Source organism: Neurospora hispaniola, assembly GCF_033458365.1.
Source record: "Neurospora hispaniola strain FGSC 10403 chromosome Unknown B0T23scaffold_2, whole genome shotgun sequence".
Lineage (NCBI taxonomy): Eukaryota > Fungi > Ascomycota > Sordariomycetes > Sordariales > Sordariaceae > Neurospora > Neurospora hispaniola.
This window is the reverse complement of record NW_026944407.1, coordinates 54,351-69,518: the sequence shown is the minus strand read 5'-3', so window position 1 is coordinate 69,518 and position 15,168 is coordinate 54,351. Positions and strand designations below refer to the sequence as shown.

Below are 15,168 nucleotides of genomic sequence, written 5' to 3'. Positions count from 1 at the left end.
TTCTTAATAATAAAAATACAATCTCCTACTCTAAAATCGGGTTCGCAATAATACTTATTAATTTATATAATTTACTTCTCCTACCTTTTAACTATAATAGCGTAAATAAATTCTTAAAAATTATATAAAATTCTTATTACCTCCTAAACTTCCTCCCTTAAATATCTTTTTTTTACTAAAATAGGGGTTCTAGTACACTAGTCCTAATAAAATAATAATAATATTAAATAATTTATAATAACTTTATACAGGGATATACCGATACTTTTATAGGAGAGAGAGGCTTGAATAATATTAAAGGTTAGAAGTACCTCTAACTAATTATTTTAATTATAATTAACGAACGGTCGAAAGCGCTAATTAATATATTAATTTATTATTTCCACTTAACCCACGGTTTGGGAATATCCTAAAGAAGATAGCTTCCACTTAATACCTAGAATCTTTAATATCTCATTAATAAAGGAAGAAATAAACTACGGACTACAATCGCTAACTACTTCTTCTAAATAGCCGTATATTCTCTATAAACTATAGTAATAAAAATAAATTACTTATTTAACCATTACAATATCTTTATATAATATATACTATAAGGCCTTAAATAAACAATCTACTATCACCATTATATTATTATATCCCCGCCTATCTTTTAATATACTTTTAAAATCTATAATAATATATTACTACAAGCAGTTAAATATTCCCAAAGGGTATAAGAGACCGGGGGTTTTATTACACAAAACCTTTAAAACTTTATAAATCTAATAATTATTAATAAAACGGTTAATATTATTAAATATACCTACCTACTAATATTATTAGGATATAAGGCGGTAGGTTTTATTCCGGCTAGGATATCCAGTAATAAAGCGTACATAAGTTTTATAAATGAGGGTACGACGGAAGTCTCCTTCGGGAACTATAAATTAACTATCTTTCTTAAATAATAAACTATCCGGTCGGAGGGTAAACTCGGGGTTACTATTTTTTACTTTTATTCAATAGACTACTAACGCAGAATCTTTTTAATTAATTTTTAAAAGCATATTAATTAATTCTATTCCAAATAACAATAGGGATTCTTATTTATTATTTAATAAATAGAACTCTATTATTAATATTTATATTTCAATTATAAGTATATTTCCTTTATCTCCGGTATAAGAATATACTTTTTAATTATTTTATTAAAAGAAGCGGAGAGTCCTCTAATCCTCTTTTTTAACTTTAACGGTTCGGAAATCCTCCGATTTCCAAAAAAGGACATTAACTACTACATTCTCTTTACCTAGACGGTAAATAAATTTAAATATATATTATAATATAAATTCAACCTATCCAACTTATTAAGAATTAAGAAATTATTTAATTAAAAAGTATTCTAATATTTAATAATCTATTACAATTAGAAAGGGATAGATTCCTATTAATTTTATACGCTAAATTTCGAAGCCCTTCATTATTACTAATAATTCTTTATTATAAATAATATAATTTATTTTTATAGGAAGTATAGTCTTTAAGTAAAATACTACTAAATATTACTTATTATTTTTGGATTATTATTATAAAATTACATTAGTATAAACTCTATCAGAGGCGTTAATTTCTACTTACATAGGCTTTTTATAATAGAAGTAAGCAAAGACCGGGGTTTTTAATAAACGGTCTTTTAATTTATTAAAAAATATTTAATATTTTTTAATTTATTAAAAAAGTACATCTTTCTTAATAAAATTAGTCAATAAACGAACAACCCTCCCAAATTCCTTTACGAATTTCCTATAAAAATTATAGAAATTAATAAAAAACTAAACTCCTTTTATATTACTAAGCTCCTTCCAATTACAAATAATAAAAACCTTATTAAGATTTACGGAAATACCGTCCGTAGAAACAATAAATCCTAAAAATTTAATAAAAGTAACATAGAATTTGTATTTCTTAATATCAGTTTATAAATCAGCGTTTCAAAACCTCTCCAATACTTTTTTAATATATATTTCATACTCTTCTTCAATTTCGGAGAAAATAAGGATATTATTAATATACGTACTATAAAAATTATCGAAGTAACCTATTAGGACTTTATTAATAAACTATTAAAAAGTAATTAAATTATTTATTAATCCAAAAGGGAGGACCTTATACTTATATACACTATAACGCATACAGAAAATCGTAAAGTCTTCATTATCAGAGAACATTCGAATACGATAGAACACTTAACGGATATTAATTTTAATAAAAATTCTTACTTTAGCGAAATAAGTAATAGTCTTATTAATAAAGAGTAGAAGGTAACGGTCCTTTCGGGAAAGGGCGTTAAATTTACAATAATCTATATAGAATTTTAATCCTCTATTAACTTTAGGTACAAAAAGAACCAGAACGGCCTATAGGGTAATATTTAATTTAATAAACCCCTTATCCAGATTTTTAGCAATATAATCTTAGTAAACCTCCAATTCCTCTAAGGATATTTTATAGAGGGAATTATAATAAAAATCTTCCGGACAAACGCCTTTATTTAAAGAAATATAGTAATCAATATTAGGACGAAAATCAAGGAGAACGTTTAATTTAACTTTACTAAAGACTTTTAGGAAATTATAATATTAATTAGGGATTTCCTTAAGAATTTTCTAACGTAATTCTATTTCGTCTATTTCCAATAAACTACTATAAATATCCTTCTTATCTTTAATAAAGCGTTCCAATTCATATAAACTAATAACGCCGAAATATATCTCTTTTACTATTTTATAAAAGGGTTCGGCATTAATAAATATAAAATTAATTAATTATTCTTTAATTTATCCCTAATTACATTTTAATTAATATTAACCGTACGTATCGCATAATAAATAAAAATCTTAAATTAATATTAACTTTACTTTTCGAAGCAGGGACGGCGGGAGTTCCTCGGGTTCCGGGGAAGAACCATTATCCTATTCAAACAATTAACAATCTATCCAATTAAAATATTATTTTATCGCATTAGGCAATATAAATCGATTTAGTCGTTTCTAAATAATAGAGAAAAGTTACCAGGAAGGGGTAGAAGTAGGGGCTATCTATTAGAATTAGCATTCTCTTCCTAATTTATTAATTTTATTAAATATTACTTTATAATTATCGCAACCATCTTAGCGTCGCTTATCTTCTTTCTCTAATTAAACTTCTCAAGTATCGGCATCCTTCTAAAAATTAGAATATTTTATTAAGGTAGAATCCTTACTAACTTCAAAATCCTAAGACTAATTTAACTTCTAATCGAAGGGGAACAATAATTTAAAATATAATAGGTCGATAAGAACATCGTTTTTTACTAGCCATATATTTCCAATAATCATATCGCATTTTAAACTAAGTAGGACAATAATCCATTAATCCTTAACCTTAAAGTTCTAAATTTTAATATATCCCTTTAATACAACGCTAACCGAATCAGATTAGGCCTTTTTATAGGGTATAATATATCTAGGATTAAAATTATTATATAAGGGCAATTTTAATAATTTTTACAATTTACGGACAAAGGGTAAATTTATAATAATACTAGCATTTATTCCAATATCGATAAAAATATTAAAAATAGTAATAGTAATTCTATTAAATATTATACTATATATTACAAAAAAGGAAGACTTTCCTCCTAAATAATTATAAAGATCAAAATCTAAATATTATATATTAAAAATATCGGTAGTAAATACTTTACCCTAGGGGGAGGCTTGACCTAGGGTATTTAATTTCCCTTAATAGAATTCGAAGTAGTATCTTTATTATTAAAAAGAGCGGATTCTTCGTTAGAAATTAAAGCGTTAAATAAATCCTTAATATTAAAGGAGTCCTTACCCTAAATAATATTAATAATAGAATTTAAATAAATATTAAAGTACTTAACAAATTTCTCTTTATAGGGGTATTCACTACTTATATATCCCTTCCTATAGTAATTAAAATAGCGGCCTTCACAAGTAAATTCCCTTATTTCCTCGGGGGTAGGGCGTTCAAATACTAGAATTTTAACCACAGCTTTAAAAACTAGGGTACTAATCTCTTTCGAATCTTTATTACGGCGGAAGCCTTATTTTCCATTACATTAACGACTCTTTTAAGTATCTATTTAGTTACCTTCGTTAAATAAATTAAGGAGGAGGATATAATCGTTAAATTATTTAAAAAAGTCCAAATAAATAAATTTAACTACTTAATAGAATTCCTTAGTAATTTTATAATAAAGGTTATTTTTTTATTAATTACGGGGGCGGCGGCACTAATTAACCAAATATTAAAAAATATTTTTAAAAATTTAAAAATACTTACTATACTTTATTTCTAAATTATTAAATTCTATAAAAACTTTCTTATAAATACTATAATTATAATACTCTTCCTATAAATATTTTAATAGGTTATTAAAAGTAATTAACTAATTAGGGTAATTAATATCTAAATAAGGAAGTAAAGCTTGGGCTACCTTACTTACTAAATAATTAATAATATAACTAAACTTCTAACGGTTATTATTAAAATAATCAATATTAACCTCAAACTTAATCTTAATTTAATAATACCATATATCGAAAATTACCTTATCTTCTTTATCGTCGTTATAGAATTTTCCGGCACTTTCTTCTTTAACAGAGCGCTTTCTATCAGTAAAATAAATAATAGAAACAATTATAATAGTAGGGGTACTAAAATAAAAACAAAGGTTATAAGGGTTAAATAAATTAGAAAAGTTAAATAGAACGCTATTTTTAAAATCCTTCAAACCCGTAGACTTATTAAAGTCTCTATTAGAGTCGTTTAGGTCTTTACTTCCTACAACCTTACCGGCGGTATTCAAAGCTATTTTTAAAAAAGTTAATAAATACTTATTTTTCTTTTTAAATTGCTAATTCTCCGTAAGGGTTTATTAAAAACCGGTATTAGAGGTATAGAAGTCCATATCAGAGGCCGGGGGGTTAGGGTCTCCGTTAGTAACTTTCCAAAATAAAATTACCGCGACTAAACCGAAGCAATCAACCCAATTTTTAAAGATATAGAAATCCTTATTAATATAATTAAATATATTAGTAAAATCGTTAGACTATTTAATAATATTTATAAATAAAGTAGTACGAATATATATTTCTAAAAATATAACTTCCAAGGATAATTAAATTAAAGTAATAAACTAATTGTAAATTATCGGACTATTAAATAACTTAATCTTAGCATCACCTTTACCTTTAGAAGTCATAGGAATAAAAAGTATAAAGGCATCTCTATTATAATATATATAATTAAGTAGACTATAAAAGCATTCCTTTAAATTACAAATAGGTACTTCCTTATTAAGAAAATAATATATACAATAAATAATAAATTAAATATATTCGAAATAATACTTATAAAATTCCTTAGGAAAGAGGTTCAATAAATTAAACTCCTCAATCTCATTATTATCATCATCGTCTTAACTAATAGTATAGAAAGTAGCGCTTTAAAAATCGAGGCTAATAAAGTCGTTAAAGTCGAGGGACTTACATCTAACCTTTAAGGGGGGGAATTTACCCGCTTTAGGGGCGTACTTTCTCAAAATATTAGGGTCGAAATAAATATAGCGCTATTACGTAGTTTCTATATTATTACGAACTATCGTAATTAACTTTCTTAATAATCGTTAACCTAGTCGTTAATCGGTTCAATCTCCTCTTCGGAGCTTCTTTTCTCTTCAAAAAGGGAAGGGGGCAATTACAATACGCTACGCGTCGAATCTTTAATTTACCCTAATCGTTCGTTCTAATCGCTATAACGCTACGCTATAGCTTTTCTTTTAATAGGATATTTAATACCGTCCCTAGTAGAGAAATAAATTGTAAATAGTGTAAAGGTACGTAACGGGCGAGGTAGGGTTATAGTATTATTAATATTTAATATAGAATTTACAATTAAAGAGTAAAATAAAAGGTAAGAGTTGTACGGGCAACTGGGCTAGAAGATATACTTCCAGACCTCGAGTGCCCGGACCACTCTCCTTATCTAATCTACAACCAATTAAATTATTTACATCCGAACGACCGTACAATACAGCCATACGACTGGGCAATAGGCATAGGTCAGTGGGACTGGGCTATAATAATTAAGATTATTATTTACTATATCCTCTATTGGCTATTTTTTAAATATAGCAAAGAGGGGTAAATAATTACTAATATTATTATTTCTACCGATTAGGGTAATTAATTTATAATTGGTTAAATTAACGACTTCTTACTATATTTATTAGGGTTAGTATTTTGGTTACTATAATCTATCGGAGTATTAATTAACCCGCTACTTCTTTATTTTAATTACTATTAAAATTTTAAAGTTATTACCGAATATAATTATATAATAACCGGTCTCATTAGTATTTTAGATTTTAGATCCTGGTATAGTATAATTGGTTATTATAGTTTCGAGAATATTAAAGAATTTTACGACGTTATTAATATATTATTAAGCCGATATACGTTTAGTTTTAATAGGCTTTACTTTAGTACTAGAGTACTAAGGGTAGTCCTTCTTCTACTTCTTATATTAGTATTTTAATATAATTAGTAATAGAGGTATACGTTTAGTATAGATTTTATTTATAGTATTTTCTATAAGATTTTTACCGGGTATACCCTTTATATTAATTAATTAATAAATATATACTTTAATTGCGAAATCTTCTACTATATTGAGGCTTATTAGCTATTTAGTACCGCGACCCTTTAAATTAGGGTAATTAATATCCTTTAGAACCTTATAATACTACTATACTACGCTTTTAACGTAATTAAATATATAAGTAATATTATATATACTAGGTTTTAATACTAATTTAGTAGTCTTTGTAATGCGCTATGTATACTATTGTCCTTGGGTAGCGAGAAGCTATCGGGCGGTACGTATAGGAGTAAATTTACATTATTCTTTTTGAAAGGTATGGGGAGCGCTTATAATGTTAATTAAATAAATAAAAGAATACTAGAGAGTACGTTATAATGTAAATATATATTGTCTAATAGGGATAGGGATAGGGATAGGGGTAGCCGTTATTATAATGTAGTAAAATAATGTTAATTAAAGTAATTTAGTTCTATTTTTGGTGCAATTCGTTAATAAAATGAAATAGGGCTATATTTGATATACGGACCTGACTAACCCTCGATTTCTGGCTATCCCTCGATTTTTTTACCTACTTTCTATAAGAGAGTGGGTGTTGCGTGCTTCTACAGATATCCCCAACCATACACCCACGGTTACCTGCCTCTACAGCTGTTGCCCGGTTGGGAGCGAGGGACATTTGAGGCTCCAAGCTCGAGCACCGGCCTAACACGCTCGACACCGACGCTGGCGTGGTTTCTGGCCGCCTCCATGGAAGTATGTAACACCACTGTATTGTGTAACCGTCAAGAGGCTGACACGTACTGACTGTGCTCATGCTGTATGCAGTAAGTACCCCGTTACATACCCCGGGGCCGTGCCCAAAGAGGTACCTGGAGAAAAGTGAGTGTGCTTGGGCGCGGCGTGAATCTCGTGTGAATCCGTAGCTTCCAATAACGGAGCTGAAATGTCAGAAGGACTTGGCATTCCGCCTTCACCACCGCTTCACACGATTTCACAGGTTTACGGGATATTTACAATGCGTACGTTTGCGGGAAGATCGCAAAACTTCACTTATCAAGTAACGCCTGATTTTTCATTCATGTGAAGACCCAGCGGTGTTCCAATACTCGTCAGGAACTAGTGGCTCGCCCACTAGTCAGACGGTCGATTTTGAAGACCTGACGAGTAGACTCTACGGTTATCAAACACACGAGGAACGCGATGATACGCCGAATCGTAATCTCTTGTAATGTACAGGTATGTACACATGCATTAGTGTGTAAGACGGTAAACGACGATCTTGATGGCCAATGCAAAAAGTTTCTAAGCTCGCTGCGATGGCTTTCGAGATACCAAGAACAAGCCATCCCTTGATTCATTTTCGTTTCATCGCATGCCCTTCTCCCCCGCATGAGCTCGAGGTACAAACTTCTCAGTTACAAGACTCAAATGTCTAATATTCTGTCTCACTTCCATAGTCCTCTACATCTGTCAGCACCACATCCCACTCGCAACTCCATTGCCCCCTCGACGCGATGCACTATCTATCATACCCAATCCCGCCCTCAAACTGTCCATCCGATGCAAGTGCTGGTAGGAGCACAAGCAGCATTCTGCTGTATACTCTTTATTCCAACGGGTCTGCATCCTGCAAGCCTCGCCTTCTGGAAGGAGAAAATGACTATCCTCTTGTTCTCCCCCCGCGTCCCGCCCTGCGAATGTTGGGTGCCAAACCCTATGAGGGGGTGGGTAGTGAGCCGGAACAACCCCCCCCCTGGGCTCCTTCAATGGAAGGATGGCATACACACTCTATGTATTGCATGCCTGTCATGTTGTGCGTTCTCTTTCACTTGGCTTTCCATTTGGGGAGGGGGGGGCTTGCAGCAGGATCGTTAGTTTGGCCATGGCGGACAAGGGGACTAGGGCTCAAGCTAGGGGGGCAGTGGACGAACCCATTCATCCTGGCTCACCTTCAGGGTCATGGTCAACATCTTCGACCTGTCTTGTGACAATAAGGCACTTTCACCCATTTCCGAGATCCGCACGAGATCCGAAAAGTTGGAGAGAGAGGTTTCGGAATGTCCTTGCCGGTTCGGCTAACTTTCGGTGTTTGAAAATCTCGAACGGTCGGGACAGGCATCGACCAACAAGCACAATCGAAAAAGTGTGTTTTCCGGGGACCATTGGGCATTGGTAATGGAGTATATCATGTCGCTAGCACCTGCTCAATGAGTTTCTCCGTCGGCGGTGGCCACCGATTTCGCTTTTTCGAGGCTCCAACCCGAACTGAAAGCAGGGGATTCGGCTGCTTTAGTATGCAGAATATATTCCACTTACTTAAAAGCTTTCTCTCCCGGAAACCGATTCCCCGAGCGAGCGCGAGCAGGATGGACAGTAGACCTAACCGCCAGTTCCATCATTATCTTATTTTCACCGTACCTTTGACATCTAGTAGTATGCTTATTGGGTCGCTGTCTCTTAGATAGGTCCTTGACGGTTGTTGTCCTCCTGCGTGGATGCCAGACTTTGTCTTGTCGCTGTTGTTGTTAGACCAACAGATAAGAAATAACACATCAAAACTTTTTTTCCCGTCTACCAGGGGTATCATGCCCATTCTCTTGATGCTGTGATATCAAGCCTTTTGTTTCTGCCCTCTTGTATCATTAAATTCTCTTCCACTCTAGGCTCCACCTACCTGCTAGTCTGCCTTCTTCTTTTCTTCTTTCTTTTTATTTGTTATTTTTTCTTATCTATTTTATTTTTTAAGATTTCGTCGAAAAACTGATGTCTCTCCTCTGCCGACTACACACACTTGCGAGCACAGTCAAGGAGGCCGGAATGACTTTGGGCCCTAACCCTTCAACGGCTCCGGCGCCGTCCCGTCAAAATGCTTCCTTCCCGCCATCCAATCAAGCTCCCATGGCCAATGCCAGGGCCGCAGTTGAACCCGAGTCCAAGTCTCTTTTCGATGACAGCCCGGAAGATGGTGAGGCTGTCAAAGAGGATGAGTTCAAAGAAGGAGGATATGGCTGGTTCGTCTTGTCTCGCTATACCCCATAATATTTTCATACCCTTCTTGTTACTGATGTTCATTGTATATAGGGTGGTAGTCTTCGGCGTATGGCTTGTGAATATGCATACGTGGGGGCTCATCTCGGTAGGCCTTTCTCCCTGCGCTTTCCCACCACAAGTGAAGGAAGATTGCTGACTCAGTCATACACCATATAGTCCTATGCCATCTTCTTAGCCTACTACTTGCGATCCGGCTCAATCATAGGGGCTTCCCCTCTTTTCTTCGCCTTTATTGGCGGTCTTTCTACGTCGATGGGTGCGCTACTCTATGTCACCAAAGACCTTCCTTCAAGCAAGGTGATGTGATGTATCTAGTCTCCGCTAACACTCGCTTATGTTCTCTTCTGTAGCTCTTCTCGTGTCGCCCCTTGCCACTTATAGTATCAAGACTCTGGGGACTAGGATCACGCTCTTCATAGGTGCTGTCTTCGAAGCGTAAGTCAACCTTAACTAACCTGTGTTTCCCTTTGTTGCACAACGTAGTAGTTGACCTTTGCACTAATCGTGTCTTGTACAGCGGCTCATTCATCGGCGCCTCCTTTTCTACCCATGCGTGGCAGCTTCTTCTGAGCCAGGGCGTCTGCTTTGGCCTTGGTATGGGTTTCTGCTTCACAGCTACCGTCGGTATTGTCCCGCAATGGTTCACCAAGCGGCGATCTTTCGCCAATGCCCTGGCAACAGGCGGTTCCGGATTCGGTGGTCTCACCTACGCTCTGGGAGCGAACGCCATGATCACAAATCTCGGGTTGGAATGGGCATTCCGCATCCTGGCCATCACCTGCTTCACCGTGAACGGCTGCGTCAGTCTGATCATCAAAGATCGTAACAAGGCCGTCGGGGCCAAGCATATAGCTTTCCACAAGGATCTCTTCTTCCAGCCTGAGTATTGGCTCTTCGTCGGCTGGGGATTCTTTGGTATCATCGGCTACATCATCGTCGTCTTCTCCATTGCAGACTTTGCCCTACAGGCTGGCTTCACTAGCAATCAAGCATCGTTGGCGTCGGCCATGTTCAACTGTAAGCGTCGCCCATTTTCCTCGCGCTGAAAGTATGGCAAGCAGCGTCTCAGTCTTGTTCATCCACGCTAACCATTTCATCTCATTTCAGTATCCCAAGCGCTTGGCAGACCTGCAATCGGTCTCCTCAGCGATAGGCTAGGAAAGATGAACGTCGCTGGAATAGGGACTCTTATTGCCAGTGTAGTCGCCTTCTTTTTGTGGATCTTCGCCGGCAAATACTTCGCCGGGCTCATCATCTACGCGCTCTTTGGCGCGGTAGCCGGCATTCTTTGGCCATGCGTGGGGCCTGTAGGAGCGGAGGTTGTTGGTATACAGCTATTGCCCGCAGGTAAGTGACACCATTCGTACGTGTACGAGTGATACCCATCTCCTTTGAAAGACTAACGTTGTGGACTACAGCTCTTTCTCTGTACTGGATTGTCCTTGTTTTTCCTGCGACTTTGTAAGTATTACCCTTGATCGTTGTGTTGTCCGAAAGAGGTTTGTCGGCTAACGGACCTTATACACTGCAGTGCCGAGGTGATCGGACTGAGTCTCAAGCGGGAGATGATTGGAGCAGGCGTATATTTGAATGTGCAGGTGTTCACTGGTTTCATGTTCTTTGCATCCTTCTTGTCCAGTAAGTATACATATCAACTCTTCCGTCTACCTCACCGAATACCCATGGATTTACTAATCATGCCTTCTCGATGCAGTGTGGCTCCTAAGAAGCTGGAAACTCCGTCAAACGGAATATCTCGGCTTTTACGAAAAGGGGCAGGAGGCGGCCATTCATAATGTCGCTGTCATTCATCCCAGCGAAGAAAGCAAGCATGAGGTGGTTTCTACCAGGAGACAACAAAACACTGTTGTCTCATACATAACGAACATGTTTGTCATGAAGCGTCTATAACTCCATATGCGGTTCGTCCGACAAGGAATCGTGTATAGATGCCCCCCTTAGATACAATATCCTTCCATGTCATTACGATGATGGTAATGAAATATACAGCCCATGATGTCTCTACTTGAATTCAGGAAAAGAAATCTATTATTATTTTTATAAATTTTTTTTCTTTTTTTTTTTTTTCTTTTTCAGCTTTTCGCCTTATTTTGCTTGACGTCATCTGGCAACGATTTGAACAATCACCCGCAAAACTATCCATCTACCTGCGAGACAACTCGATCGCCTTGGCCGCCGCCACCTCAAAATCATCAAACGCATAAAGCGGCAGCTGACTATCCGCAGTGATCTTCTGTCCCTCCGTCTCGTTCGTACCCCTGATTCTCACCACAACCGGAACCGTAAGCGACAGCTCCTTAAAGGCCACAACGATGCCGTGGGCAATCATATCACCCCGTGTCAGTCCTCCAAAGATATTCACAAATACCACACGCACGCGCGGGTCCTGCAATATGATCATAAAGCTTTCTTTCACCGTCTCACTCGTAGCTTTGCCGCCTGTGTCCAAGAAGTTGGCCGCCTTCCCGCCCGCGTCCGCAAGAGCGTCGACCGTGTTCATGGCCAGCCCGGCCCCGTTCACCAGCGTCCCGATGGTTGCGTCCTCCCCGGGCAGCTTGATGTACACGATGCCGCTCCGTTCCGCCTTGACCTCGGCCGGCTCATCGGTAGCGCGGACATACATAGCCTTGATCTTGTCCGGAGGCGTGCCGTTGCGGAAGGTGGCTTGATCGAAGGCAAAGCGGGCGTGAACGACTTTTATTTCTCTGAGTCGCTCGACGATGTGCGTCGTCAGGAGGAGTCCCTCCTTTTCATAGAACAGAGTGGTCAAGGTCTCGATGAGCCGCCGGAGTGAGTCGACCGCGCTGTCTCCCTTGTTGCTCAGCTGGAGGTAGCTCGCGAGCCGTTCGATGGCCAATTCGTCGGGTCCCCGGCGGTAGTCAAACGGAAAGCTCTTGACCGGCGCGGAGGTGCGCTGGGCCCCTTCCATCCAGTCTTCGATAGAAGGGGCGACCAGGATGGCAGGAGATCGTGCTGAGCGATCGATGCCGACGGCTAGAAGGCGGCGGGTGCCATGGCCGGAATAGGGGCCGCAGTTTATCCCGCCGCGGGCGCGGAGCTCATCAAAGCATTGGTTTACATCGAGATATATACTCCGTCGTTGTTGATACTGCTGCTTGTTATGGACAGATAGACTGGCCGCGGGAGAACGCCGTCCGGGCCCTCTCATAAAGTGAAGCTGACGCCTTTGCATGCCAGTCGCGAAAGGTTGGGATCTGCTCGTCGTGCCGGACCCAGTTGTGCCTTCTCGCAACTTTGTCTTTAGAGTATCGCCTATTTTGGCTGGGTGATTAACCATGGTCACACCAGATTCCTCGAGTGCTGCGATCTTCGCCTTTGCAGTAGGTTCTCCAAGGAACGTAAAAGCACCGGCATGCCCCATTATGCGGCCCGGTGCCTCATTTACGCCGGCTATAAGACCAATAATCGGCCTGTCAAGTACCATGTTAGCCATTTCACAGACCCAATACATGGCGGCGAAGATTTAGTAGGCTGTATGACATACTTGGGAGATTTACTACGAGAGTAGTATTCTTTGATCCAAGCTGCAGCCTCGAGCTCTCCCATTCCACCGATCTCACCAATCAAAGCGATGGCTTCAGTGTCTGGATCTTTCTCAAGGACACTCAACGCTTCTACCATGTCCGTTCCAGGTACCATGTCGCCGCCCACGCCTATGCACAGACTCTGTCCAAGCCCGGCCCTGGTGGTTGATGCAACAGCTGCAAAGTAAGCAGTGATTAGTATGAGATGAGCATCCATATTGGGGGATGACTTCAGAGACACCTTGGGAAAGGGAGAGTACTGCCTACTTTCGTAACTCAAAGTGCCTGATTTGGCTACAATTCCCACCCGCCCTGGCGAAAAGCATGGCAATGGTTGGAACCCTATCAAGGAAGATATTGACATGTTAGTCTTTACCTTTACCAGGGACCCAAGTCCCACCCACGATGTGCTGTATGTGGGCGGTCGAGACTACTTGCTTACCTACTCGACACTTCCCTACAGCCGAGATGATGCCGGGAGAGTTAGGACCGACAAGTCTCGACTTGGACTGAGTCTTGAGCATGGAGTGGATCTAGACATACAAGTGTCAGTATATGAGGGCCGAGCGTAACTGGGCCTCTTGTGCGAGGAGCTTACTCTGAGCATGTCGTGAACTGGAATATGCTCGGCGACAGCGACTATAAGTGGTACTTCGGCTTCGATGGCCTCTTCGATAGCCCCGGGGGCCTGATGGGCGGCAACATAGATGCCTGTTGCGTCCGGCTTGAGATGCTCCATGGCCTATAAGCCCAATGTTAGCTCTTTCGGGGTTCTAGAATTGGATGAAAGGCTTGACCAGGACGTAGAGAGCTGGCTGTCGGTTCCATTTCTAACCTGGCGTACGGAAGGTAGCACGGGAAGGCCGAGATGCTCTCCGGTGCGGCCCGGGATCACACCACCGACTATCTTGGTCCCCCATGCTAAAGAGTCCTTAGCATTTGCTGTGGCCTGAAAGTCCCGCTCCACGTTAGCTTGGGTGTACAAAGGAAATAATCATGAAGGAATGGCAGGGTGATCAAACCTGTTTTCCTGTAAAGCCCTGAAAAATCACGCGCGTGTTGCTGTTGATCCGAAGAGACGGCAGAGTGTCTGCATATGAGCCATGTAGTGGTTGGCAGGTGGTGAAGAAACGTCGGCTGCTTGTTGGCATTTGTAGCCTACAAGCCCATTGGCTTCGAAGGCTATGTACGGGCGAGTAATGCCTAGCGTGTTGATACATAGCCATGTTGATTTGGTTGATCACCTCTGGCGGCCGTGATGCAGGGGATTCTGGGAATATCTGTGCAAGTTGCAGAAACCCACCAGGCACAATGGATTAGTACTGTAGTACTTCCGACCTAGTAGGCGACTACCTTTAGGTATGTTGGACGGTTGCTGTGATGTAAGGGTGTGGTCTGATAAAGATGTCACAAGTGGGATGATAGAGTAGCCAAGGTTCGCACTTGATGACAATAAGTAGGCATCGAACTCCAAAGAACGGCAAGACCGTTTTGAAGATTTTGTTATCCGAACGCCATGTTAGGAAGATGGAGAAGCAGGAAAGACCATCTTTACTTGCACGCGCAGTAAATGTGAGTCCAGCTTTCCAGGGGACATCTATGGAGCTTCAACCTGCACCTTGTCTTGCTATTCCTCTCTTTCAGTAGGGCGAATGAATGCGGCCAACTCGGTAGCGGATTTGTGAAACGGTAAACTCGGAGCCGTGACGGTGATAGTCCCGGCGCCTAGGGATGGGATCGACAAGAAGGTATGCCTCCGCACAAAGGGTTGGCGCTAGCTGGTGGCAGGGGTAACAGGTGTTTGTGGTGCAACTTGCAAGCTTTTGACAAGACAGACGATTTGAGAAATGGAAGGAGACGTCGGCAAAGGCCAAAGATGTGATTTTTTTTTCCT

At 39.1% G+C, this 15,168-nt stretch overlaps 3 protein-coding genes across 3 annotated transcripts; 1 reads left to right on the top strand and 2 right to left on the bottom strand.

Moving 5' to 3' along the window:
• Positions 1-3,754: 3,754 nt before the first annotated feature.
• Positions 3,755-6,113, bottom strand: B0T23DRAFT_401885 (uncharacterized protein; the record flags this gene model as incomplete). The annotated part of the gene is made up of 10 exons (XM_062838623.1): positions 3,755-3,865; positions 3,914-4,026; positions 4,336-4,385; positions 4,443-4,497; positions 4,531-4,570; positions 4,604-4,863; positions 5,212-5,282; positions 5,406-5,472; positions 5,545-5,623; positions 6,084-6,113. The coding sequence occupies 10 exons, from the start codon at positions 6,111-6,113 to the stop codon at positions 3,755-3,757; spliced, it is 876 nt and encodes a 291-aa protein (XP_062694879.1).
• Positions 6,114-9,474: 3,361 nt separating this feature from the next.
• Positions 9,475-11,619, top strand: B0T23DRAFT_312367 (MFS general substrate transporter; the record flags this gene model as incomplete). Its single annotated transcript, XM_062834684.1, has 9 exons — positions 9,475-9,668; positions 9,739-9,793; positions 9,865-9,964; positions 10,059-10,143; positions 10,226-10,725; positions 10,816-11,055; positions 11,127-11,169; positions 11,240-11,346; positions 11,423-11,619. 9 exons carry the CDS (start codon positions 9,475-9,477, stop codon positions 11,617-11,619), a joined length of 1,521 nt encoding a protein of 506 aa, XP_062694878.1.
• Positions 11,620-11,781: 162 nt separating this feature from the next.
• Positions 11,782-14,707, bottom strand: B0T23DRAFT_59520 (succinyl-CoA synthetase-like protein). Its single transcript, XM_062841518.1, has 7 exons — positions 14,297-14,707; positions 14,110-14,223; positions 13,873-13,998; positions 13,717-13,807; positions 13,542-13,616; positions 13,235-13,451; positions 11,782-13,160 (listed from the first exon to the last, which is right to left on the bottom strand). Exons 1-7 carry the CDS (start codon positions 14,498-14,500, stop codon positions 11,873-11,875), a joined length of 2,115 nt encoding a protein of 704 aa, XP_062694877.1. The 5' UTR covers positions 14,501-14,707; the 3' UTR covers positions 11,782-11,872.
• Positions 14,708-15,168: the final 461 nt, after the last annotated feature.